The 27,659-nt window shown below is 35.8% G+C and overlaps 1 protein-coding gene across 1 annotated transcript in view; it reads left to right on the top strand.

The window, feature by feature from the left end:
- The window catches only part of LOC148950062 (pecanex-like protein 1), a 102,793-nt gene extending 93,745 nt beyond the window's left edge, over positions 1-9,048 (top strand). The window contains exons 19-22 of the mRNA XM_089091771.1: positions 80-187; positions 1,827-1,987; positions 6,467-6,607; positions 8,604-9,048. Of these exons, the coding sequence (XP_088947897.1) occupies positions 80-187; positions 1,827-1,987; positions 6,467-6,607; positions 8,604-8,930 (737 nt within the window). The 3' untranslated portion in view covers positions 8,931-9,048. The remainder of the gene's footprint in view (positions 1-79; positions 188-1,826; positions 1,988-6,466; positions 6,608-8,603) is intronic.
- The last annotated feature ends 18,611 nt before the right edge of the window (positions 9,049-27,659 follow it).

Below are 27,659 nucleotides of genomic sequence, written 5' to 3'. Positions count from 1 at the left end.
TTTTTTTTTTGGCTTTCTACTTCAAATTGTAATAAAAATTGTGTTTTTGTTTAATTTTAAAGCTTGCAACTCTTCTTAGGCTCAACATTGGTAAGTTTGGCCGGGTTGCTTGCTGAAAGAGATGCTGGTCCGCTTGACATTTTACATGAAACTGGAGCTCCTCGACATGCTGATTTTAACCCCGCTGGTAAGTAGACCTTTTTAGCTACATCGTAAATTTGTGCTGTCGTATGGAATTGTTTTTCGTTCGTTTCAGTTTTCTTCTAACGTAGCTAAGTACGGTTTTTCTTTGAGTGAATTAAGTCCGACGGGGCAAGCATGAAAATTATGATTACGTTTTAAACTTTTAAAATGTTATTTTCTATTGAAGAATATTAAAACTGCAAGGTTAACATTTTACGTTTCGGATTTTGTTAATTTAATTTTTCTATGTTATCTTGGTTCTCTTTATTTTTTTATTTTTTTTACGCTTAGTTTTCTGTCCGAGAATAAATGAAACAACAAATTTTAGGGTTTTACAGTCTCGATCAGACACTGACAGTAAGAACTTTTTAATAGTTCACTTGGTGTTCCCAATAAGGCTTATTGATAGTGCTATGACTAGAAGATGAAAATTGTATTTGGAAAAATGGATAGGATTGGAAATTCTTCTGATTTTGGAGTGAAGTACCCTTCCCTATAGAGAAATGAGCAAATTGCACTTTATTAAACACGCCCTCCCCCCCCCCAACTCGCGAGAAAGGGCTCAGTTTTGTTGGCAAATTTGTTTGTAAGCGTCAGTATTTGACAAAAACGGAGAGGATGGGGACAGTTTCATTTTTGAACTTTGGTTTTGTCCTGTGGAACAATATATAACGATCTTGAAGAGAGTTATTTTTTAATTTTTGTAGTAAGAGGTTCGACACTAGAGTCCATGTATCCCTTTTTATTACAGTTATCCTAAAATCTATTTTAAAATAAGAGCCTTCTGTAAAACACTTTTAAATCAGATCGACATATTTTCAAAGCATTTCTTTGTACGGTGGCCGAATTACATACCAAACATTACCAAAGATGAGGCACTGTCGGTCTAAGAGTCCTCTAATGAGGCTTTAGCCTCATAATGCCTCTTTAACCGTGTTTTCTTTTCGTTAAAGGAAGGGAAAATTGCCATAATTAGGACAAAGGATGCTTCAGTAGCTCTAGTTTAAACCAAGCCATGTTACTCAGCTACGTATAATTTTACAGATTATGCCTCATTAATCCTAGGAGCAAGAATTCTACCCTTGGAAAAGCCAGAACTTCATTTCATTCTCTCAAAATAAGAAAAATGACAGATATGTCTTTTAATTTTGGGTGAAGTATTGAGTATAAGAATGGAAATAATACTGCTTTATTAAACTTGAAAATATGCCCATTTATTTTGATGCTTCAGGGTCATGGTTCAGGGTTGAACCATGACCCTGAACCCTGAAGCATGGTTCATGCTTCAGGGTTGTGGGTCAAACTATTTGGGGTATAAAAAAGAAATGGTAAGTTTTTGCTCTGTATTTAAAACTTTGATTTATTCCATTTTATGGTACTTGGGTTTCAATCGAGGAATACACTTTGGCAGATACGCCCCTGAATTTGGACTGAACAATTTGGCCTTTTAAAGAAAAAACTGGGTATTATGTCTGCACACTAAAGATTCTTCACTCATTCTAATGGGTTGCATGCCTAGGGACTGTGCATCGGAGGATGCCCTTTTACAGATACAACCTTTGGTTTTAGGCAAAAAAATTAAGCTTTTAACTGGAAAAACTCTGTATTTTCTCTGTAGATAAAACAATGCTCATTTATTTTAGTTTATCGAATTCCTGGTGATCATACATTGGAGGAATCATCGTCACATTTAACCGATCCTTGTGAAAAGTCCAGAACGATTTCTCACCAACTATTGAAGAGTACAGGTGAAGAAAAAAGAGAAAATAAAAAGGCCAAAATTCAAACCATTGGGAGAGCTGTGGTAAGTTCTTTCTATTTTCTTTTTTTTACGATTTTGAACTTGACCTTTCTGGTGACCTCGAACAGCGTTGCATTTTTTTTAAATGTAAGATCATTGAACATAATTCATTGACCAATATACCAGATACATTCAATAGTTCCTATTCTATCAAATACTTCCAATGCAACTATGGATTCTAGCCTCCCTCCTCGACATAATACATGATGTTTAAGTCCCCCATTGAGATATTCAAGAAGAGGCAAATTTACTATCGATCCTATCGTTGTTTGAGTGTATTGTGCCCGAATGGCCTAATTTAATAGGTCGTAATCATGTCCCTGTGCTGTAGCCAATGCAATGAAGAGGTGAAAAAACCTGCCTTTGATGTTCACGGACATCACACCTTATGAAGAAGAAGAAGACTATTTTCAGAAATCAATATAATCCCTGAAGGACTCTTTGTTATCAAATGGGCTAATAATCCATACTGCTGCGAATTGTCTAATGGCCAAGAGTAGTGACTTCAAATACTTGATCCCACCGCGGACCTTGTTACTACAGAAAAATTAAAATGTTGTGAATATGGCAGATGCCATCACACCATGGTAAAATGTTAGTCTGTTGAGATGAGGCTTATAGACTTAGGTATAGATGCAAACTCGTGTAGCTCTTTGGGTGAGGGATTACCTTGGGGGGGGGGGGGGGCAGGTAAACGATTTTTACCTCTGTGGGGGTTGAGTGATAAGTCTTGGAAGAATCAGTTGACCTTTTCCAAAATAGAAATATCACATCTCACTTAATAGTGTTAATTGTTTACGGTAGATAGTTCTAATTATAAGGCCCTCAAAAGGTCTGGCTTGTTGCATAAGTCAGTCAAAGAGTCAGCCAAAATCTTCTATTGACAAAGCTGAGAAGCACCATGGATAAATTATTTAGAATTACAAGCAGAATATGACGCATCTTAAGAGGTGGTGTTAAAGCCCTTCCTTGAAGCCCTATTTACTGAAAGTTGTGTGTCTTAATTCTTTATTCCTTTTGCATATGGGTAGGGAGGGCTCTTTGCTTGCACAATTTTCAGGAACAAAGAAGCATGTTTAAATGAACAGGATTCAACTACATAGATGCAGACAGGTTTGACCTTTATGGGAGGGGAGAGATGATTATTCTTATGGGTGGTAGCACAAAACAACAAATTTTAACTCATAGTTTGAATCTTTTCCGGGGACCTGTTAAAGTAATCTCAAGGGGTAACTAATTTAACGTATGAGATATACTGAACAACTGAAATTTTAATCTCTTTCAACAAAAATAATATTTAATTACGTACAGAATGAAAATTTGTTTTCTACAATTCTAATGTCATTTTATGGCTTCAAGTTTGCTAATAAGTTAGCCCAAAAAAGACTACGATGCACCAAATAGGTATAATGTCTGTTGTTTGCCCAGGAACTAGGCTGCTTAAAAGCAGGCTATATTTATTGGTTCCTCTAAAACACTTTGCCTGCAAGCCAGAGAAGCAGCTAGGCTGCAAGCAGGAACTAGGCTGCTTAAAAGCAGGCTGTATTTATTGATTCCTCTAAAACAGTTTGCCTGCAAGCCAGAGAAGGAGCTAGGCTGCAAGCAGGAACTAGGCTGCTTAAAAGCAGGCTGTATTTATTGATTCCTCTAAAACAGTTTGCCTGCAAGCCAGAGAAGGAGCTAGGCTGCAAACAGGAACTAGGCTGCTTAAAAGCAGGCTGTATTTATTGATTCCTCTAAAACAGTTTGCCTGCAAGCCAGAGAAGGAGCTAGGCTGCAATCAGGAACTAGGCTGCTTAAAAGCAGGCTGTATTTATTGATTCCTCTAAAACAATTTGCCTGCGACCCAGAGAACTTTTCGTTTTTCTCCTAAATAGTTTATCTCTACTAAAAAAATCTAATAAAAATCTGCTAATAATAAGTGTAATCTGCTTAAATAGTGTATCCTAAATAGTGTATTTCTGCTGTATTGATAGTTGCAATTAAATAAAAATCAACGTAAAAAAATAAAAAACATAAATAAATAGAATAAATTTATTTATATTTTCAAATTTGGAATTGGTTTGTGGGCCTTGTTAAAAAAGCATCGATAGTCGCTCTTATCCGTATCGGTGTATCTATGGTTTCTGGTTTTACCAAGGAGGATAGTTTAGCTTTAATGATCACTTTTTCATTTATTCAAATATGTTTGAGATTCTTGAAAGAGGGCTTTCTGACTGCTGAACCTTTGGAAAATTAATATGTAATCAGTTGCTAAAATTTTTGTTTTGTTTGTTGTTTTTTTTTTCGGGGGGGGGGATTTCGTATGATGTATGAAATATTTTCATGCGAAGCTTTACCTAGCGCTAATTTGAACCAACCAGAATTTTTCATAAAACTTTTAAGCCAATCATGCAACCCTATGAAAAACCGGATTGGCACAAATTAGTGATAGCTGAATCTTTTTAATACACAAAACGAACAGAGATTGCAATAAATAACCGATTAAAACTCAAGACGAGTAAAAATTAACATGGGTAGTGCTGACAACCCACTCTTCTTTCTCAAGACTAGAACATAATTTGCTCTTTACTAAAAAAAACAAATGACCGATTGTCAGTTTAATATATATATGTTAATATTTATTCCTTAAATTTTCAAGAATTTTTTATCTATTCAAGTCAAAAAAGTGAAAACATTCAAAATATATTTTGTACTCAGTAAAGGGCAAATTATGTTCTCGTCTTACGAAGGCATGGGAGCTTTTAGCACTGCTCATGTTACTTTTTGCTAGGTTTGAGTTTGACTTGGTTATTCATTATAATATCTGTTCGTTTTGGGTTTCGTTTATTTGTTGATGGTGATTTGTGGTAGTTTTACACTTCGAAGGTTAATCTACTTTATTTCTGCTCATTTTTTGGTTTAGTGAAGATTTTTACTTTTCTTTGAAAAATTTATTTTGTGTATTTTTTTTTTTTTTTTCTTAATTACTCAAACAGTTCATGGTAACGAACTGTAAATAAGGAGCGACCCGGCTCAATAGTAACCGAAACCTTAAAAAACGGAGTTTTGATACCAGTAGATATATCAAAATAACAGAATTTCTATGCTGATTTTCAATATGTAAGTTTCATTAAGTTCAGTCTTACCCATTAAAAGTTACGAGCCTGAGGAAATTTGCCTGATTTTCGAAAAAAAGGGGGGGGGAAACCCCCTAAAAGTTGTGAAATCCTAATGAAAATCACACCGTCAGATTCAGCGTATCAGAGAACCCTTTCGTAGAGGTTTCAAGCTCTTATCTAAAAAAAAATGTGGAATTTTGTATTTTTTGCCAGAAGAAGGATCACGGATGCGTGTTTATTTGTTTGTTGTTTTTTTTTTTTTTTCATGGGTGATCGTATCTAACCAGTGGTCCTAGAATTTCGTGAGTGGGCTCATTCGAACGGAAATTGAAAGTTCTAGTGCCCTTTCCTTCCAGCTGTGCCCGCTCCTTCTCCATCCACTCTGTTCAAAGCTTCTCCATCCAGTTTCGTAGACTCCAGTGAGGCTTAGTGGAACCAAAACACATCAGGAGAAGACTTAATTTTGCAACTTCACAGACTAATTGTAAAATTCAATAATATCAGAATGTAAAAGATAGACGTCAGCTACTTTTCACAAGCCTAATTAGGTGATAGTACTCACCGACGGGCAAATGGGCCGTTCAGAGGCCAAATATAAATTTCAGTTTTATATATTTTTATAAAATATAGCGAAATGTCGGACTTGGCTTGAAAAACACATTTCTAACTGAACTAAGTTTCTTAAAATAAGGCTGAAACTAAATTTATAAAAATTAAATTTTTTCCCCGATCACCGTTCAGCGCCAATTTTTATTGTTTTATTTTTTTTGTACTTTTGGTTGCTATGTTCTCTTTAAACTAGAGTCCCCTTAAATATTGCATGTACATCCGCTGCAAAAATGTATCTGTCAATGGGAAAGCCATGATGGGATATTGTATCAAAATTATATTGATTGGTGTTGAGAAAAAAATTGTTGTTCTCTTTGTTGAATTGTTGATTTCCTTCTCGTGGGACAAATTTCTGGTATCACTACTAAGAAAGGAACAAAGGGTAAGCTCGAACTTCTTCAACAATTAGAGAACTATTAAAGTCTAGAAGGCGCAAAGGATACCAGTTATCCAACTCAGTGCTACATACGAACAGTGAAATAACAAGCTCAACAGATATTAAAAACAGAAATAAATTACAAAAACAGATGGTAGAACCGTACGACCAGTTGTTAAATTCTTTTGGTATAATATTTTGGTAATGTTGCCAGAGAAACACTGTACGTCTTAAGAATTTTTAGACTATGATTTGACGCTGGTTTGAAATCCTACTACCTTCTCCCAATAAACTGATATTGGTGGCATATATAATAAATTAGGATATAACTCAAATATCAAATCTGGCAACACGATTATTACGCTTTTAAACATTTTAATGTAATTTTTATTTTAGATCCGTAATGCTGATGGAGTTTATGATTCTATGAATTTAGGACGGAGAATTGATCCAGTTTGGCCTTGTCAAGAATGGAAGGAGAAAGGAGGCAAGTCTGCGTGGAAATACTGGGTGCCTGACGAAGGAATGGAAGGAGAGGTAGTATTTTCTTTCATTTTTTTATATGTAGTTTTCTGACATAACTCCGTTTCTTTTCTGTAAGTGTTTCTGCAAACACCCTAAGGAGGATGTGTCTAAAATCTTAAAGTAGTATGCCTTTAGCCTGAATTTTTCACGTTTTCCTCTTTTTTGTCTACGTGTGTGTGGCCTGAAGTTATCATGTATGTAGCTTGAAATCATAGGTCTCTCTCTCTCCCCTCCCCCCCCCTTCTCTCTCTCTCTCTCTCTCTCTCTCTCTCTCTCTCTCTCTCTCTCTCTCTCTCTCTCTCTGTCTCTCTCTCTCTCTCTCTCTCTCTCTCTCTCTCTCTCTCTCTCTCTCTCTCTCTCTCTCTCTCTCTCTCTCTCTCTTTCTTTTTCTCTCTCTCTCTCTCTCTGCCATTTATTCCTTTTCTATTTGTATTTTTTTTTACTAATCTATGAGGGTTGCCAGGAAAAATTACAGAATAACGATGTAACACAAATATATATCGCCTATGTAAACAACAAGGTGTCTTTAGCACAAAGTGGTTGGCGCGCTGGTTTGAGCATTCTTTGTCCCAGGGGCACGGGTTCAATCCAAGCCGTAGCCAGTTATTTGGTTTGGGACTGGGGTCAGTGGTATGACTCTCTAAGCTCAGCCAGAGTCGACTCAACTTTAAATGGGTACCTGGAGAATTCTGGGGATGGTAAGCAGGAAGGGTGTGTGAAAGCACAGGATGGTTGGCTCCCAACCCCCATTGCACTTCCTGGCGGAAGGGCCACGGAACGGAGGTCAGCACCGCCAGTTTGGACCTTAAAAGTCTAGTGCCGTCTTACTTACTACTTACTTACTTTAGCACAAACAAAAGCGAAAAACGGGTGAAACGTAGTGTCAACTTCTAAAAACAAAAATCAAGTAGATAAAAACAAGTAGGTCAAACAATAGTTATGTTCATAGCATGAAATTAAAAGAGAATACAATGGACGCTCACTTTGTTTCTTTTTTCTCTCTTTTTCAAGCATATATTAGCTTTTCATGTAATGCTGAAAACTGGTAACATTTGAAATAAATTCTCGTTCATTTTAAAATTCAATTTTGTTTGTTTAATTTTCGCATTTTTTATATTTATTCCTTTTTATTATTTGTAGTACCTTCTGAGAGATAAATTTTATTAATTTTTTTTACATTCCCACTTTAAACACTAACTTGAATGATTCCGCCAGAATAATCGAAAAGTCTTTAGCTGAAGTTGAAGTGACAATATTTGTCATAACCTAATGAAAAAATCCCTCCGAAATTTACAGAATAAAAATATAGCGCTAATATATCTCCTGATAAACAAACAAGGTGGCTTCAGTGCAAGCGAAAACAAAAAACAGTAAAATAAGTAAAATAATTTTGACTTTTAAAGCCAAAAATAGAGTAGATAAAAACCTTAAAAATATGAAAGAACTAATATAGGCTACCAAATAAAAGTAGAACGAAGATAAAAAGAAACAAGAATAATTTAATAAAAATAGCTATCGTAGTTACGGCTTGTGCCGCAACTAATTTACGCGACCTTTTACAAGATAATAAGCACTGAGTACGATTTATCACTTAACTAGTAAAAAAAAAGCAACGAATGAGCTAGTGAAACTATTAGTTATACAGTAGTAGGTAACGGTAGCAAACAAACAAATACCCTTTAAACTTTTTGGTGAAAATTTAATGTCTTTTAAAGTCTGTAATATTTTTTCCCTTTTATTATTTTTCTTTTGCTTGCGCTCCGGACTGCTTTCGCTTTACATAGACGAAATGCCCGTGGTACGTTTTTCTTTTGTCAGTAAGACTGGTCTCTTGTCTCATTTCTCAGTTCTAATTTTTTGTTCTTCTCTGTTTTTTAAAAGAACTATTTAAGTTTACACGAATGATGTTAAATAGCTCTATAAGACAAAACCGTTCACGCTATTTGTGCTGTCTACGTTTTATTGTTCACTGTTTATAAAATGAATATGAATTTTGCGATATTTTTAGGTTGTCCACATGTGGATCCCCGGCCACCCAATTCTTGAGTATCGTTCGCCAGTTTTTCGAAAGATAGTACTCCTTCGGATTGACCAGTGGTATGTCCCAGTCGCCGAAAGTAGTATTGGATACCTTGGTAGCTATCGTGCTTTTATTGATCCTGACTTGAAAGGATTTCAGTCTATGAGAAGACACTTGCCTTCTGGTTGTACAGTTAATTTTGAATTTGTATGCTCTCAGCCGCCCATCAAACCTCCCCGAATTACAACCTCAAAATTTGATTCTTCTGGTGCAGGCTCATCTTCTGATGGAAAGTGTGCGGAAGATATTGTGTGAAGTACAAAGTGATTTAGTGCGATGTTGTGCGTGTTGTTTATATTATTTTTCGTTATTACTATTTGCGCAATCTTTACTAGTTTTATTACTTTTTTTTTTATCATCAATAATAAGTTAATTTAAAAATTGTTCTTTTTTCTGTTATCATATGCGATTTACTTCGGATATTATTAGATGCCATTGGATTTAACAAATTTGGCTTAGGAGATAGACCCGAAATCAGAAACCTCATGGTCAGCCGCAATATTTACCTTATAATAATTAGATCAAAGGAGTTGCCAAGTGTCTATGGGAGGTAAAGAGCCCCCTCTAACCCATCCACCCATCTTCCCTCTGCGACTTTTTTTTGTAAAACCGAGCATTTAAAATATCAACAAAAAAGACAAAGATTTAGATAATCTGTGATTCGATTAATAAAATTGGAACTTCCAACTTGAAGTTCTTGTGTTAAGTGGATGAAATCGAATAGCACTTTGTTTTCAGTGATAAAGCCGAACAAAATGGCCCCTTTTTTCTCATCATCATATGAAATAATGCCTTGAATATTCAATTTTGTAGTTCTTTCTAAGAAATTGTTGATGGTGTGTTTGATTAGAGCAATCACAATCTGGAAGACCTTGGTAAAGAGTCATCTTTTTGCAGAAAAGGTCACGAATATTTTGGTTCACATATATAAGACATTTCACCTAAACCGTCTGATCATAAGCTGCTTTTTAGACGTAGCTCTGATAAATTTAGTGATGTTGCGAGCTTCCGGTATATCAAATATTGAAGGGTTTCAGATTCTGCAATAGAGAAAATAGAGAAGAACAGATACTTCGATAATTTTTGTTGCAAGCAATGCAACGCCCTCTAAGTGTGGAGGAGTGTTTTTAACAAATGGATGCCACAGAGATTTTACATCAAACATTAAGATGGCGAGTTTCTCCGTTACTTTAAATGTAACAGTTCAATTATTATATTTGTTGTTCTTACATTACTAATATATTTACTTATACCTCACTAACATATTAAACAATACATTTCTATTTTCGGTGGTTAGAATTAGTTGCAGTACCTGGTTAGAAACTGCATCAACCGATTATTGATACACACATTTGAAATTGTTGTTAATTTGAATGTGGCTTGTATAATAAGAACTAGTAAGGTAGCATATTGGGTTTTATTGGTGACTAAAATCTATCGCATCAACTGCACAAACGATCTACAATAACCATTGATCCTCTGATTAAACCGATAATTTATCTGTAGTGTTGCATTGTAGCCTAACCTATGCAGACTAAAAGAGGTCTGAACCGGTTAAAGATTGTCCTATTTTAGATCCAAGCGATACATTAGATTGAAAGTGTTTTGAGCTGGACATATGATCCTACCTGAAATCTGAGTGACGTGTGTTGGCTGTAAGAGAAGTTAAAACATAAATGTATACTGTCCATATAGGGACCCTCTGTTAATTGAAATAAATCAACATTAATATATACTAGTAGGAATCTGCAACCCTTCCTTGTAGTATTCCCTATGGCTAGTAAGAAGTTGGAATTATATTTAAGTTGGTGTAAGCAAGAAGTTGGCCTTCGTCGTCAACTAAAAGTTTTAGACTAGCATTCTCTTTGAGCACTATCATCTCGGGATATATCACTCTCGCAGATCCGCCTTCAGTAATTTTGAATTTTTTCGGTATTCCAAAGGAATTTAACTCCTTAGTGTCATGACAACGCACGCATACAATTCTAGTAAGATCATTATTAGTACTTGTTTCATAATTCAAGTATTTCTCATCGTCAGCTTTTTTTATAACACTTTTCTTTTAAATATCATGCAACTGTTTATCCTTCCAATGTACCTCTGTGTAAGTAGGTCTAATTCCTGAAGGAACAATATCTATAAATTCCTGTCTCTATTATAGAATAAATGCTATTCTGGTTGGAGTGTCTCAGGATATCTTTAGTGTGCCATATATCGTGTTCCATCAGTATGTAAATATAGGCTACTACTGCTGAGGTACTAAACCCATAACTTTGACATGAAATAAGTGAGGCACACCATTTATAAATTTTTTTCATTTAATGTTTTATTTAGTTGAACTAAGCTTCCGTTGACCATTTTTGACATGCAAGTTTTATTTTTGAAGTCTTCAGGGAGAGCTTCAACGGCGGTGGTATTAAAACTGCCGTAGTTGTTTCATTAGCTTTGAACTTGATTTTTGAGCCTTTAAAGTGATTCTGAAAGAAGAGAGGTTAGGCCTTTAAAGTTAAACCGCACAAAGATTCTGTTCAATGAAAACGCTTTTCTTTTTCCTATGATCTTCTTGGAAAGTTTTCGAATGGTAATCTCAGAGTGTCTTAGACAAGCAGTTCATGGTGACTTAGATAGGGCACTGTTCATAAAAATGTAGGGGGGGGGGGAGAAGGTTTTTTTCTGAAGTCTCTAAAAATAAGTATTTTTCAAAATCTAGTAGGAAAAATTAACCCCTCCCCCCCACACAATATGCATCTTTGGATGGACTTTTTGCCCTACCTAAAACAAAAAAAAAATTAAGACTTAGACTTTTTATGTAAATTAAATTGAAATAAGTTCTTAATAAGAAGTTAAACAAATAAGTGTTGAAGTGACTATCCCCTTAAAGCACCCAAAGATCAAGTCGAAACTTAAGCTTTACAGGAAATAAATTAAAAAAAAATTCAACTGAAAGTAAGGAGCAACATTAAAACGAACGGAAATTGTTACCTATATGAAGAGGATTGCCCCTACCTGAACACCTCGCACTTCACACTAAATATAGTACTTTAAAAAATCTTCTTTTTGTTCTATTTAAACGACCCTTGTGTTTCTTGAGTCGTTATTAATGAATTGGGATAAAATTTTAACTTTATCGTACAGAGCGAGCTGTTGAAGAGGGGGCAATCCCCTTCATATACGTAATAATTTTTGTTCGTTTTAAGTTTTAATTACCCCATTGACAGTTACCGTTAATTACCCACACGTAAAATTGAGTCGGCAAAGATAGAGTCAGACAAATAAAAAGAATTTCTATAGGAATGCTGGGAAATTCCCCCAGTGTAAAATTTCCTCTGAAAAGTTCACCCCCGAAAACTTCCCTCCCCATGGAAAATTTTTACACGCGGAAAAATGTATGCAAACTTCCCAATTACAATTACAATAGGTAAACAATGGGCAAATTTTGTAAATTAAAGACGTTTCCCTAGAGGCTGTGGTAGGTCATGTTGTCTACATAGGCATAGTTTTTGGACCTTTCAAATATGCTGAACAAAATGAAAATATCAAAATTTTTATCGGACGATTTTGGGTATAAAAAAAAAGGGTGTGGGAGAGGTGCTAGTTGCCCTTCAATATTTTTAGTAACCTAAAAAGGCCGCTAAAACTTTTGATTTTCATTCAAATGAGCCCTCACCTGATGTTGTTGGGACTGTTGGTTCGCTACGATCACCCCTGGAAAGCAACAAACACGCATTCGTGATCTTTCTTCTCGAAAAAAATACAAAATATTTATGCAGATAGGAGCTTGAAACCTCTACAGTAGGGTTTTCTGATGCGTTAAATCTGCTGGTATTATTTTCATCAACTTTGGCGTTTCATTCTTTGACTTTTAAGGGTAGTTTCCTCCCTTTTTTAAAAACCAGGAAAATTTTCTCAGTCTCGTAGCTTTTAATGGGTAACATTAAACTTAACGATTTTATATATTTGGAATCATCATAATAAGCCGATTCTTTTGATATATCTATTGATATCAAAATTCTGTTTTTTAGAGTTTTGGCTACTATTGAGCCCTGTTGTTCCTTGCTCACAGTTCGTTACCTTGAACTGATTGACGACATATATTTTAAAAAGTGTCTCATTTACCATATTAGTTTTGAAAAAATCATAGGTTGCTGTGTCTTCCTGATATTAGTTTTAATATAATTTAAACAATAAATTACGTTTCATTAGTCTGATATCCAACAAATTTCCATTCCTACCGTCTTGTAGACCCCCTGCTCAATACATTGCTCTTTACGCTAAAGTCTGACTATTTGTCCAATTTTTAAGTACGGACCCCTGAAAAACAAGGACCGTTTAATTACAATAGAAATCTTTTTTTAAAGTACTAAAAATTAGCGTGAAGAGTAATGTATTGAGGAGGGGGTCAACCGCTCCATACACGGCATAATTTCTGTTCCTTTTGAGTTTTAATGTTGTTTCTTACCTTCAGCTGAAAAAAACTTGTTTTTATTTTATTTAATTGCGTTAAAAAGAGAACATAAAATATTACAATGACAGGTACACAAGTGGGTAGTTTTGGAACTATATCTCGCGCAATCTCTGAAGCGTGTGCAACTATACTAAAAAGCCCAAGGAGAATGCTGTCACTGGTATCTTTGAGAATTTGCAAATAAGGAATTCAGTTATTAAAAAAAAAAAACAATAATAAATGACATTTTTTATTTGGCAGTGATTTTTTTCATTTGTCATTTGACAGTGACTCCTCCCCCCCCCTAATTCTTATTTGGGTGGGGGGCACTATACAAGACGTGAAACCGTAAACCTCCGGTTAAAGGTTTTTTTTACCCTGGAAGTTATAATGGTAGCCAACCAAACAAAAAAGAGACACATCAGTGCTTCCCATGCAAAAAAAACGAGTTTCCTTGTTGTTGAAGTTTGGGGACTGTAATTCTCCTACAAAGGACTTCCAAACTTCGTGATACCAGTGGTTGACTGCTCATTATGGTCCGAAGCCATCTTTGATGGTTTTCAGGCTCTTTTTCGAAATCCTTGTAAATTTATTTTTGTAATAATTTTTGTCCTGATACAAAAATATTACTTCCCTTAATATAAGGGAGCTACTACGATTTTGCTCTTTTCCTAAAACTCTGCTTTATTTCAGAGGTATGACCGTATTACAGTGAGATTGAGGGTGGCAGATGCTATCATGGATTTTGTTGGAGGGACTGATTTGATTTTTTTTTTTTTTCCTTTCTTTTCTACAGTAATATATGTATCCATAGTTGTGTGTGCAACAAAGGCTGCGTTGACAACGCTGTTTTTCGAATAGTTTATTTTCCTACTATTTTCTTCATATTTTGCCTTTCATTTGCTTGATATTACTTCCTTGAACATGCGAGACTGCGGGTACTGCTGAGATTTTTGATACGGACTCCACTTTTTTAAAGACATGACATGACTGCAGCAAAATTAAGAATCACCCCGACTAGATAACATTAGTAATGTCCATTCAATGACTGACTTGAGCTATTTTTTTCTTTTCTACAATATCACATTTTTCCATAGTTTCGAATGCAACAAATGCTGCCTTTATAACGCTGTTTTCTAGAAGTTTCATTTCTTATTCATTTTCTCCAGTTTTTGCACTTCATTTGCTTGATATTACTTCCTTGAATATGTGAATACTACCAAGATTTTGATACTGGCTCCGTATTTTTTTTTCCAGAGACATGACAGGACTGCAGCAAAATTGAATCCCTCAGACTAGATGGTATTAGTAATGTCCTTCCAGGGTCTAACTTTAGCTGTTTATCTTTCCATTTACTGTGTCATATTTATCTATATCGATAGGTTTGAATACAACATTTTTTTTTCACTATTTTTTGGGCAGTTTTATTTCTTCCTTAAATTTTCCATTTATGCTTTAATTTGCCGTATATATAGGTGCTGCTAAGAGTTTTCAGTGGGTTTCACTTGTATTAGAGCCATGGCAACAGCACAACTGAAAATTACCACGACAAGATGAAATTCGTTTTTTTTGTGGGGGGGCCGGCTTGAGTTTTTAACTTCCGTTTTTGCAGGTTCATATTTACCCATAGCTTTGAATATAGCATCTGCTCTTTACATAACGCTGTTTTCTGAGCAGTTTTATTTCTCTTTTAATGTTCTGTTTTTGCATTATTTTTTTTAGTTACTTCTATGAATCTACGGGTGCTGCTAAAACTTTTGGTACAGGTTATATTTTTCTCAGGCACAAGAAATTGTAAAAAAAAAAAAAAAAAAAAACTAAGTGTCAACCTGACTAGAGACATTTTCCACTGACAAACCAGACTATTGAAACAAGATTAACAATTGCCAGTTGAACGAGAAAGTTTATAAACGGATCTATAAAACTAGATTTTTCAAATTGCAAACTGTTGAACAGAAAATTTTATAAGCCCGAGTCACGACCAGGTGATATATAAATCCACAATCTTAAGGCCTGTTCGATTAAGAAAGCGTCATTCCAAATGATTTTTCAATTTCCTCATTTTTGAGGAATAATGGTAACTTTAGTTATCTAAAGGAGGGTAGGCAAATGTTCCCGTGATGAGGTCAATTGAAGTACCTATGGGTGCTTCAATTGATGAGTACGCAAGTACGGGTCAGGAAGTACCTATGAGAAAGTGGAATGAGATATACGATAGTTGAAATTAGGATGGGGCTTGGCTTTCATGCATGTGTATTTTGATTTTCCTAAACGAGTCCTAGCACTATTGGGTGGTTTGTAACGACCCTCAGTCTTTCATTTAGAGTGATATATTCAAGAAACACGCATTTACTGAATACAAAAACAAGTTTTTTCTATTTGAATAAATAAAAACTACTTGAAATAACTTGAAATACAACTTTTTCTACGTGAAATTGACGGTTAATAACACTGTTTTTTCAGGCCAAGAAATAGTTGTTAAAGCTGGAAGACAGTTTTTGTTGCCTCTGGACGCTATAAACTCGGGCCTCCTTTCGGGCCATGATTGTGCTAAAATTCACGAGTTTTGTAAATTTAGGATCAGTATAAAAAGTAGTTTGTTTTTTATGTGTATCTTGTAATCACATTTCCGTTTTTAAAAGTTTTGGATTCTGTTGAAAAAGGCCCCTTTTCAGTTTCACCTAATTCTCACGAGGTGTTTGGTGACCTGAATTATTATCTCAAGCCCGGCACAGGCAGGAATACAAAGTATTCCTTGAGAATAAATGTATTGAGAATACGTTGAGTATGTTGAGAATAAAGATACGCTGATAAACACAACGGAACGGTTTTACGTGCCCTCTAATCGTAAAAAAAACGTAAAGAAAAGAGAACAATAATATGGGCGGCTTTACCCAACTCCGATTTGCTTAAACTCAAAAGACAAATCGGATACTCCCGTACAATCCAGAACACACTCGAGAAGTTGAATCAGTGAAAAACCGGTTTACCATTATTTATTCGAAGACAATTAGCTTAGGTTCACAGTATTAAACTACGTTTTAGGTATATTTTGGTTAAATATTTAATATACAGAGTTGGTATTTTGATTAGGTTATGTTAAGTTAGGTATTTAATATAGTGCATTCTGGGCGACCTGCTCTCCATAATTCTAAGTTGTAGTTCCCATAAATGTTAACAAAGCATTATATTTTCATCATATTTTGGTATATCTTATGAAGATTAACCTAACTTCACTTCTCGAGTGTGTTCTGTATTGTACGGGAGTACCGCAATTCCTAATAGTAAAATAAAATTCGTACCAACAACTGTGTTCAAAATTGATGTGCCAAAAAGCAGGGAAAATGGAAGCATTGCTTCTTGTGTACTGTCTCCATTTTCATCATCATTAACAGACGGACTTACTAAGTGTATGCCAGATTCGCTTTCTTCATTCTCTGAAGTGGTGCTATTTACCTCTGTATTGATCATTTCAATGTCACTCGTATGTTGACCTCTTTTTAAGGGGGCTTCATTTGTTTTGTTCATTCCCTTGGAAGTTTCAATCGGCATCCAATTCCCAGAACCAAATGCACCGTTTTCAATATGCAAAAGGCGGGGACTTGCACTTTAGTTCGAAGAATTTATGTCTACGTAAAGCAGTATAAACGATCGCATTGCATCCTCCCACCCAATATTAAATACGGCATACAAATACAAAGTTTTCACTACTGTATGCACTGCAAGAAATCATATAAAGTATGCATGATTTTTGGTACCTATACAATTTCCAAGCGCAGCGCGTTGATGATTGAATTTCGCTGTGCAGTGCTTACACTTCCAGTAATGATGTGAACGGAGAGACCTTTGGATCAATCAAGAATAACATAAATTATTGCTTTTAAGTTTATTTGCATTTCCCAGGTTGATTATAGTTTCCTTCTGTTCTTTTTTCATTATTAATTTAAAAAAAAAATTAAATAAACAATCATAGAAAAAAATATACAACAGGTACTAATATGAATTAATAAATAAATCTCAAAACGAGTAAAGTTCAAGCTGAAGATGCAACTAGAGCTTGAAACGAACAAAAATATTTTGCTATTGAAGCATAAATGACACCCAAAACGAACAGAAGTTAAATAAACAATCATACCAAATCAATATGCAAAAGTTACTAATATAAATGAGTAAATAAATTTTAAAACGAGTGAAACTTAAATTGAATATGCAAATCCAGCTTGAAATGAACAAAAATCTCTACAAAGTAGAGCTTGGGTTTTGCCTCGTTTTTTCATTGTAAAAATCTAAAACCTACTGCGTCATTGGTGCTTTACTGAAAACCGTATGTGTCTCGAACTGGATATTCAATATATAATGCTATTAATTGTTGGAAGATCACCAGTTCAAGATTTTATTTCACTGTAATTTTATTTTCATTTTCAACACTGCAATAACCGGAAAAGAAAATATTTTTAATATAAATCGTTTTTAGTGAAGCACCAATGACGTAGTAGACTTTAGACTTTTACAGTTAGGGAAGGGTGCAGTATCCAAACTCTTATTCGTAGTGAAGCTATTTTTGTCTTGAACAGTCTTGGAAAGACCTGATAAAATTAAAGTAAATATTAGAAATATAATGACATTAACCGCTGAAAGATTATCAGTTCAAAATTAAATTTACTGCAATTTTTATGTTTATTTTCAATGTTGTAATAAGTTCAAAAGAAAATTTTTGTAATATAATTCGTTTTCAATAAAGCGCCAATGACGCAGTAGGTTTTACACTTCGACAGCGAAAGAAGGAGGCAAAACCCAAATTCTTCTTTCTGGAGATTTTTGTTCGTTTCAAGCTGAATTTCCATATTCAATTTCAGTTTCACACGTTTAAAGATTTATTTACTCATTTATATTGGTAACTATTGTTTTTTTGTTTGCTTAGATTGTTTATTTTATTTCTGTTCGTTTTGGGTTTCATTTATGCCTCAATAGCAAAATATTTTTGTTGGTTTCAAGCTTGATTCGCCTATTCAGCTTAAGCTTTACTCGTTTTGAGATTTATTAATGCATTTATATTAGTTCCTATTGTTTGTTAATTTTCTATGATTATTTATTTAATTTCAGTTCGTTTGGGGTTCCATTTATTCTTTAATAGTATATATGTTCGTGTTAAGTTTATTAATTTTAGGGTTCTATTGCTTCTGATCTTCTTGTAAAAAGGTCATTTACTCTTCTTTAAGAAAGTACTTTTTCGCAAAGTTTTTTTTAAGTAATTTCTGCTTGTTTTTGAATATCAAAACCTCAAGTTTTTCAAAATTCCATACTTCAAAATATTTTTTTCTTCCAAAATAAACCAACAATTTCAGCGTGTACTAGTATATTAAACTAAATATTGGTGATATTAATTGCTGAAAGCTCACCAGCTCAAGATTTTGTTTCACCCAGGCCGGATTTAAAGCTTTGACGCCTGTAAGCCCAAGCGTTTTTGCCGCTCTGTTTTGCAAGATTTTCGAGGAAATCCCCCAAAACTTCGGGAATAGTGAAAGCCCCAGGGCCTAGTGGACCTATTGGTAAATCCGGGTCTGGTTTCACTGGAGTTTTCATTTTATTTTCAATGTTGTAAAAGGAATAAAGGAAAATATTTGTAACATAATTCCTTTAAGTAAAGCGCCAAATACGCAGTAGGCCTTATACTTTTGCCGTTCGAGACACGGGGAGGAACCACACTCTTCTTATAGTGAAGCCACCATTCAGTAGAAGTACATAACCCCTACTCCCTGAAAATGACCTCGGTCTAATAACCAACCCTTAACTTGTGTTTGAATTCTGTTCTCCCAATTATTACAATAAAAAAAAGCAAACTAATTTTGCAGAACTTCGCAGCCACTTAAATAAGAGGATGATCATTTTAAGTAAGATAATTGGTTATTTAAGTAAGAGAATACTACTTTTACCGTTAGGGAAACAGGCAGTAGCTATGCTCTTGTTTGTAGTGAAGAAACACTTCATAAGAAGTACATAACCCCTACTCCCTGAACACGACCGTGGTCTAACAACCAGTCCTTAATCCAATTCTCATTTGTCTTTGAATTCTGTTCTCCCAATTATTATGACAAAAAAAAGTTATACTAATTTTGCAGAACTTTGTAGCCACTTAGTAAGAGAATGATAATCATAGGCAGCACGCTAGCGCTGCCTAAGTAGAGAACGATGTGGGTACAATGTGTTTTTTTGTTTTTTTTTCTCCACTCGGGCACTTCGTATCGAAGGAGTTATCGTAGAAACTTCGAAAAGGGCTCAGTCGATTGGAAATTGGAGTGGCTAGTGCCCTTTTTAATAGTCGAAAATGATTGGAGGGCAACTAGCCACCCCCACCCCCAACAAACCCCCAAACACAACCAAACAAAAATATGTGAAAGCCAATTTGTTCATCCTAGTTTATTTAACTTTATAAAAAATGATTTTTGTGTGGATACTCCCCCACAACCCTCGGGGCAAGGGTTTTAAGTTATGCCTTGAGGGCATATAAGAACGATGTTGGCACAATGTACTATTTATTATTTTTTTCCTTTAGAGCTGGGCACTTCATATGGAAGGAGTCGTAGTAGAAGCTTCGAAATGTTCTCATTCAATTGAGAATCAAGAACACTAGCACACTTTTTAATAGTTGAAAGTGATTGGAAGGAGACTAGCCCCATCCCCCCCACGCCCATCATTCCCCCACATCCAATCAAAATTTTGAGATAGCCATTTTGCTCAACGTAGTTGATTTCTAGACGGAAAATATGTTTTTGAGGAGATACTCCCCCACAACCCTCAGGACAAGGGTTTTAAGTTATGCCATGGGGGCATATAAGGTTTTTATAGAAGGAGTTGTTGTAGAAACTTCAAAACAGGCTCATTGAATTGGAAATTCGAAAGGCTAGTACCCTTTTCAATAGTCGAAACTGATTGGAGGGAAACTAGCCCCCCTCCCCACGCCCATCATTCCCCCAAACACATCCAATCAAAACTTTGAGATATCTATTTTGTTCAGCGTAGTTGATTTCCAGACAGAAAATATGTTTTTGAGGAGAACACTCCCCCAAAACCCTCAGGGCAAGGGTTTTAAGTTATACCGTGGGGCATATAAGATTTCTAAGGAGTTGTTGTAGAAACTTTAAAACAGGCTCATTGGATTGGAAATTCGAAGGGCTAGTACCCTTTTTGATAGTCGAAAGTGATTGGAGGGCAACTAGCCCATCATTCCACCAAACGCATCCAATCAAAATTTTGAGATAGCCATTTTGTTCAGCGTAGTTGATTTCAAGATTGAAAATATGTTTTTGGGGAGGAAACTCCCCCACAGCCTTAAGGGTAAGGGTTGTAAGTTATGCTCTGGGGGCATATAAGGTTTTTATAGAAGGTGTTGCCGTAGAAATTTCAAAAATGGCTCATTCGATTGCAAATTGAAGGGGCTAATACCATTTTGAATAGTCGAAAGTGATTGGAGGGCAACTAGCCCCCCCCCCCCGCCCATTATTTCCCCAAACACATCCAATGAAAATTTTGAGATAGCCATTTTGTTCAGCGTAGTTGATTTCCAGATATGAAATATGTTTTTGAGGAGGACACTCCCCTAAAGCCCTCAGGGCAAGGGTTTTAAGTTATGCCCTGGGGGCATATAAGGTTTTTAAAGAAGGCATTGTCGTAGAAACTTCAAAAAAAGCTCATTCGATTAGAAATTCAAAGGGCTAGTAAAGAACGATGTGGGCACAATTTTTTTTTCTCCAGACCCGGGTACTTCGTATCGAAGGAGTTATCGTAGAAACTTCGAAAAGGGCTCATTCAATTGAAAATTGGAGTGGCTAGTGCCCTTTTTAATGGTCGAAAGTGACTTGGGGGCAACTAGCCTCCCCCCACGCCCATAACTCCCCCAAACATATCCAATCAAAATTTTGATATAGCTATTTTGTTCAGCGTAGTTTATTTCCAGATAGAAAATATGTTTTTGAGGAGGACACTCCCCCACAACCCTCGTGGCAAGGTTTTAAGTTATGCCCTGGGGGCATATAAGATTTTTATAGAAGGCGTTGTCGTAGAAACTTCAAAAAAGGCTCATTCGATTGGAAATACAAACGGCTAGTGCCCTTTTTAATAGTCGAAAGTGATTAGAGGGCAACTAGCCCCCCCCCCACCCTCATCATTCCCCCAAACACATCCAATCAAAATTTTGAGATAGCCATTGTGTTCAGCGTAGTTGATTTCCAAATAGAAAATATGTTTTTGAGGAGGATACTCCCCCACAACCCTCGGGGCAAGGGTTTTAAGTTATGCCCTGGGGGCATATAAGGTTTTTATAGAAGGCGTTGTCGAAGAAACTTCAAAAAATAATCATTAAATTGGAAATTCAAAGGGCTAGTTCCCTTTTCAATAGTCAAAAGCGATTGGAGGGCAACTAGCCCCCCCCCCCCCACACCCATCATTCCCCCGAACACATCCAATCAAAATTTTCAGATAGCCATTTTTTTCAGCGTAGTTGATTTCCAGATAGAAAATATATTTTTCAGGAGGACACTAGTAGAATGCTTCGTCTGGATTTGCTCGGAGGTATAGCAATCTCCATGTTATTTGCTTGGCCTATGTTCCCTTCCATGCTATTCTATGTCCCTTCCATTGTTATTCTATGAGACCTCTACACGTGATTAAACACGTCATGAAACTACGTGCTATTTGCTTATGTCCTGTTGATACCAGTCCAAACGAGTGGGGATTCCCCGCCTTTTCCTAAACATTGCAAAAAAGATAACAGTATGAACGGGTATTTCCCTCACAAATTTGTTTCAACTCCAAGTTTTTTTCAACCAGAGTGTTTTTTTTCGAGCTGACACCTGTTTTTTAGGCAGCCAATCAGAGACAACCAAGATATTTACTCCTCTCTCTCTCTATCTCAGATAATTTTGGTTGTTGCTAGCTCAGTTTCATTGTGGCAGTGAGAGTGTCAACACATGAAAAAATGTTCCATACATATCCGCTATGTGGGTACACACTGGGCAGCTGGTCATCATGTGAGAATTGCACAATGATTGATGAGTATGATGAAAAGTGTAGATTATGCAACCTGTGTAAATTGCATAAAGGATATACTGTACAAATTAAAGGTTGTAATTCCTGTCTTAAAGAGGTGTGTGACTCTCATCCTAGAGGCCACCTATGTTCCAATTGTCAAGATGATAAATGTAATCAGTGGGAGAATACATATCCCGGTATGACTGGAAAGAATCCTAACCGTGATTTTAGTTTATTGCTACGAGATTGGTATCGTCGTGGTTTTAGATTGTTCTTGGAGGAAGAGCCGGTTCAACGATTCAATTGCTGGAACACCAAAAGAATATGGTTTCTACGTCATCATTGTGAAGACAATGGGTCTTATGATTATAAGCCCACTGATTTTTATTTGGCTGTGACGGAGTGTGATTCGATACTTCAGGACACAGTTTGTTACATTGTTTCATATAGACATATTGAAACATATGAATTCTATAGAATGAATGAGAATAGTCTAATTGATTGTAGAATGAGACACGACAATAATGAAGTCACACTGTACTGTAGAAAATGTAACCCTGAAATTGCAGTACGTCAGGATCAGTATACTGTGAATTCGGATAATCTACCTGCACTAGCTGTTGTCGACAAATACCTATACCTAGTAGAAGATGAAATCTAAAAAGTAGAAAAATCTTCTTATCATGTATATAAATTTTTATTAATAAACAATTTCACATAAAGTTTTAGAACATTTTATTCTTAGGGTACTAAAATCAATATTAAATACGCTTGTAAGTATATTTTCCACTAGAAAGTCGTTCAATCGAGGTAAGTCAACGTAGATGTCGAGAAACTGCTTGTAGGTGTAGCCACGACATCTGAACATTAAAAAGAGTAGTGCATGAAAGCCACATGTCTTGGTCGTTAAATCCTGTACTCTTCGTTGATTTTGAATAGTGGTTTTCCCACTGCTTTCAATAAAGTTGCTGATGTATGGAGTGTAGAATTTATACGATAGATCAAGACGATCAAAAAATTCAATATTCTTCGCTGTTTGAAAGATCCATAGCCAATGACAGGTCTTCAAAGTCGATGGACTGCTATTAACAATGATTAGGGTACTGTTAACACTTGGAAATTTTTTTCAATGAAGTCCAAAGGTATGCAATGGGACTTGTACTGGGACATGTATGGATCCATACTAAATACATTGATTATTTAGTTTGTGTTCATGGTGCTATGTCTAGTAGAACACTGCCGTCGGGTGTGATTTCCCAATAGGTTTCAAATTGACTCAGTGATATTAGCGTGATACTCTCAGTCAACGGGTTGGCAAATGTACACTCTAAACGTACATTCCCTGTTCGTACTATGCTCATATCCTGAGTCCCCGACAAGTCCAAAACAATTACCCCACGATTTTTTGAAAACATTGAATTGGTTATTCCATTTTCAAATAGTTGAGAGTCATGATCTAGGGATTGCATGGTCAACTCGTACAGAGTTCTATAGGATTTGTTGTCAAATGATAGAGTGTACAGTGGAATACAATTCACTTTGCACACTAGGCTAGATAGACCGAAAAAATTAAAATCATGGGGGGATTCAGTCCAGGATCAAACAGCTCTGCCATTCTTCACAAAGGTCACAGCTAATTTCGTTTGGATTTCTCCATTGATAAATGATAATACGCTATACCTACAAGAGTCTGTGGCAATGTGACGTTGATTGGTGATCGTATGGGGGACAAGAAGTTTAATGTTGTTGCCATTGGCTCTTAGCTTTTCCACTGCCAATGCAACAGAGCTCATAAATTGTTGTTTTCGGACGTGGAGAATTGCAGATGTGATAATGACATTTGCATCGGGTGCTGCAGGAAGTGTTTTTCTCAAAATGAAATTTGATGGGGCCAGCTGTAACTTTATGTCAATCTTGACATTGGGGGGTAGCCATTGGGATATATTGAATATCTCATGATTTAATTTTCCAACCAGATGATACTCTTGGGTCACTGCAGTAGTCAACTCACCGTCAGTATCAAAACCTGATCGATATTCATAGCCCAATGTTTGTCCTCTCAACTCTTTGTATGCCTTTGGTGTCATCATCATAAATTGTATGTAGCTTGCATAGTTTGATAAATTATTGCTAGTGCTCACCAATATTCCATTAATAAATACATTAATTTGTTTGAATAGGTTGTGTAGAATACAGTTCTCGTAGGAGAGACCATCGGCAGCAGTTGGAGTTGTATTATCTGACTTTTTTTTCACTGCAACATTTAAATCAATAAATGTTGATGACAAATCAATGAAATAGTCTTCATTGGAAAATATTTGAAAGTGTATATTTTCCGAGAGGGGTTGTTGGGGGTGAAATTGTTCATAGTAGCCATACTTGACACTGACATCAACATTTTCAGCATTGAATAGATTCAATGAGGAACTAATAGATAGATATGCTTCCTTGTGGGGGAGATAAATCATCTTAAGAGAAGAAATCCTTCTTTGATCTAACAATCTTTTTCTTTTTCTTCTTCTGCTTATTGGTCTTCCTTGTTTTATTCCTCAAAGTCCTTGTTGATGTCCTTAGCTTCCCGCCACGGTGGAGACTGATGAGTGAATGACGCGCACGCATCCTTTTCAATCCCTCCCCATTTTGTCGAGATTTTAATTGTTCGCCAACGGCTCTTGCTGAAGATCTAATATTTTCCTTAAAACTCTCCTTGAAACTCTTGCCTGACCCCCAGTCCTGTAGTGTGAAGGCAGCAAAATTTGATGCAACAGGCACAAGATATTTTCTGGCAAGCGGTAATGCAGAACAAAATTGCTTAACGAACTAGTTATCAAGACCATAGCATGACACTGTAGTTCTACACTTGCTGTAGTCTGATCCATGGTCTAATCCATGTTGCCTTAAATCATCACTATATCCATGGAGATGGGGGAAGAAAAATGGAATTCTTCTATTGTTTATTTTAGGTGATTGTGCTGTCGCTAACAATGTGTCGAAAATGACATGTAATCACTGCTAAGCCTTTTGTTATTGCTAGAGGGTCACCTAATTCAGTTCTTAGTGTTAACTGACAGAGTTCCAAATACGAAGTGTTTACAAGAATATACTGAAGATGCTTTATACTATAGTGATGAATATGTTCTTGATTGGTTTTTCGTTCAAGAAATCGTAGTAGGGGAACATTTGAGTCACCGACTCTCGATGTTTCCACAAAGGATGCATAGAAAAATATACAAGTGTGTGCGGAGAAGACAGGCGGGTTTTCAGCGAAAATGAAATTAGTGTTTCCAGCACTTTTACCATTGACTATATTGAGCTTAAAGCCAAGAACATGCTTTAGATTATCATTGAGAATAATCTTTTCATTGGCAATGGGTGAACTAATCTAGATCTTGCCTTCCTCCTTTGAATAGTTGAAATGAAAAGCTCCTTTTTTACGAGCGGAAATTCTTTTATTGATAGTAAGACATTCATACAGAATGAATGATAAATCATTCATACAGGTGAGCTCCTCGTAGGGTAATACAACTTATGGATATTCAAATGAATTGATCTTTTCAATTTTTTCTCGATCGTTAACGAGTGGCCAATCATCATGTTGATCGCTAATGAGTGGCCAATCATAGGATCTAATTTTTATTTCATATTCAGGATCCTTTCTCAGGATGTCATAGGTATTTTTGAGAATACAGTCATCAAGAGCCACTTCATGGACACCGTCAAATTTGATGGCGGGGGAGATTTTTGTTAAAAAATCACTTGTCGTATTCATGTTGTTGTAGAGAGGATCGGAAACATTGGACATAAAAGGTACATAGAAATCATTGGGCATTGTCAATATCTTCAACACCGATCCAAGAATCAAAAGCAGAGTTGTATCCTAGCCCCCGAACAAGTAACTGTTTCCTACCCCTGCGAGTACGAGTCTTTAATATCTTTTCAATTTGATAGATTTCACTATTATTTTTAACCTTTTGTAGTTCTTAGTCATAAAAGCCGCCGAGAATCTCTTCATCTTTGGTATCACGCAAACGATAAGTAATGGGTTTAGTGTCTAGGATTTTTGCCACTTTAAAAAGTTCGGTGGACCACAAGTAATTCCCTTTTTCAAAAACATTAGTTGTCCTATTAATTCGAACAGTATCACCAACATTGAATTTATTTTTCTTCTTGACAATCGTTTCATTGGAATACTGTTTAAGAAAGGTGTCAATTGTATCATGATAAGAATGATGAACTTCCGTTGGCGTAGAGTTGGACAATGATCGATGAGGTCGTTGATTATAAATCAACATGATTTTATCTAAATCATGAATAAAAGCCGGTGTATCTTTCAATGTACAATTTCTTGAAATTAAAAGTCGAATAGTTCTTATCAATCGTTCGGCCAATGCAGCCTTTATTGGACTATGACTATTGCAGAGCGACTAAAAACACTGATTGCAAGTAGAATGTACTTGTACGTTGTATTGTGACGTCTTTGAATCTCATCTAGAGTTAGGAGATCTGCTTGCATTAGATGCAGTGGGAAAAAGGCTTTAGTTTTTCGATATTGATTAGCACGAAGTCTATGATTTATATGCAGAGTGTAACTTGATTCATTTTGTAGATAGTCTTGTACACTTTTAGTGTGAACCCCATTGACCTTGGAAAGAGTGGTGGGGGAACTTAAACTCCCCACCTCACCAATATTTTCATAAACACCTTTCAGAACTTCAACCATTTTGAACGTAAGCACGTTGTGTAACGTCCGCTACCCTTTTGTATACTGGCGGTTGGTGATGGTGATGGTGGTGGTGACGTTGAGTTGATACGTCTTCGCTTTTGTCTAGCTATCAGTTATGTGCTAGTATTTTCCAAAATAGATTTAAAATCTTCTTCTTCTTCTTCATATTTTAATGGTGTTGACAATGATACATGCTCATTTAATTTTTTTTAGAATTTGTTTATTGATAAGAAGAATTTTCTGAATGTTTAATGTATTTATAAAGCTGCATATTTGAGTGTCAAATGATAATATTCCTTTACAATTTGTAACTATGTCATAGATTAAATCAAGTAGATTATAGCTCTTGCCCTGAATTATCATCCCTTTCCCATTGCTCTCAACTTGAATATGATCTTGACCACTTTACAAGAGATAGGTTAGGAGTCGTTTTCATTGTTAAACCTAAGAGTGGGGGAGTTTAATTACAATTTTCAAAACAAATGTAAACAAATACACCGTCTTTAATTGTTTTTCAGCAGCAGAATCCTGAGAAGATGATTCTTTTTTGTGATCAATAGCAGCGGTGGCCTTTACACGATAGGGCTTATGTTTGTCCACTCGGCGAGGTGCATCTTGAAGTAAAAGCAGTTTTTTATCATCCTCAATATTCTCGTTGTCAAGGAATTTACTCAGATTGTTCTCAAAGTGTTCCACGGATGAGAGAGCGAGTTCTATTGGAGTCAATTTATAGGGTTTTGCAATCTAGTGAAAACTGTTTACAAGTCCTGTAATTATCGGGAGTAAAATC

Source organism: Artemia sp. Qi Xiang Cuo, chromosome 7, assembly GCF_049724085.1.
Source record: "Artemia sp. Qi Xiang Cuo chromosome 7, ASM4972408v1, whole genome shotgun sequence".
NCBI lineage: Eukaryota > Metazoa > Arthropoda > Branchiopoda > Anostraca > Artemiidae > Artemia > Artemia sp. Qi Xiang Cuo.
The sequence above is the reverse complement of the archived record's forward strand: the minus strand, read 5'-3'. Positions and strand labels throughout refer to the sequence as shown.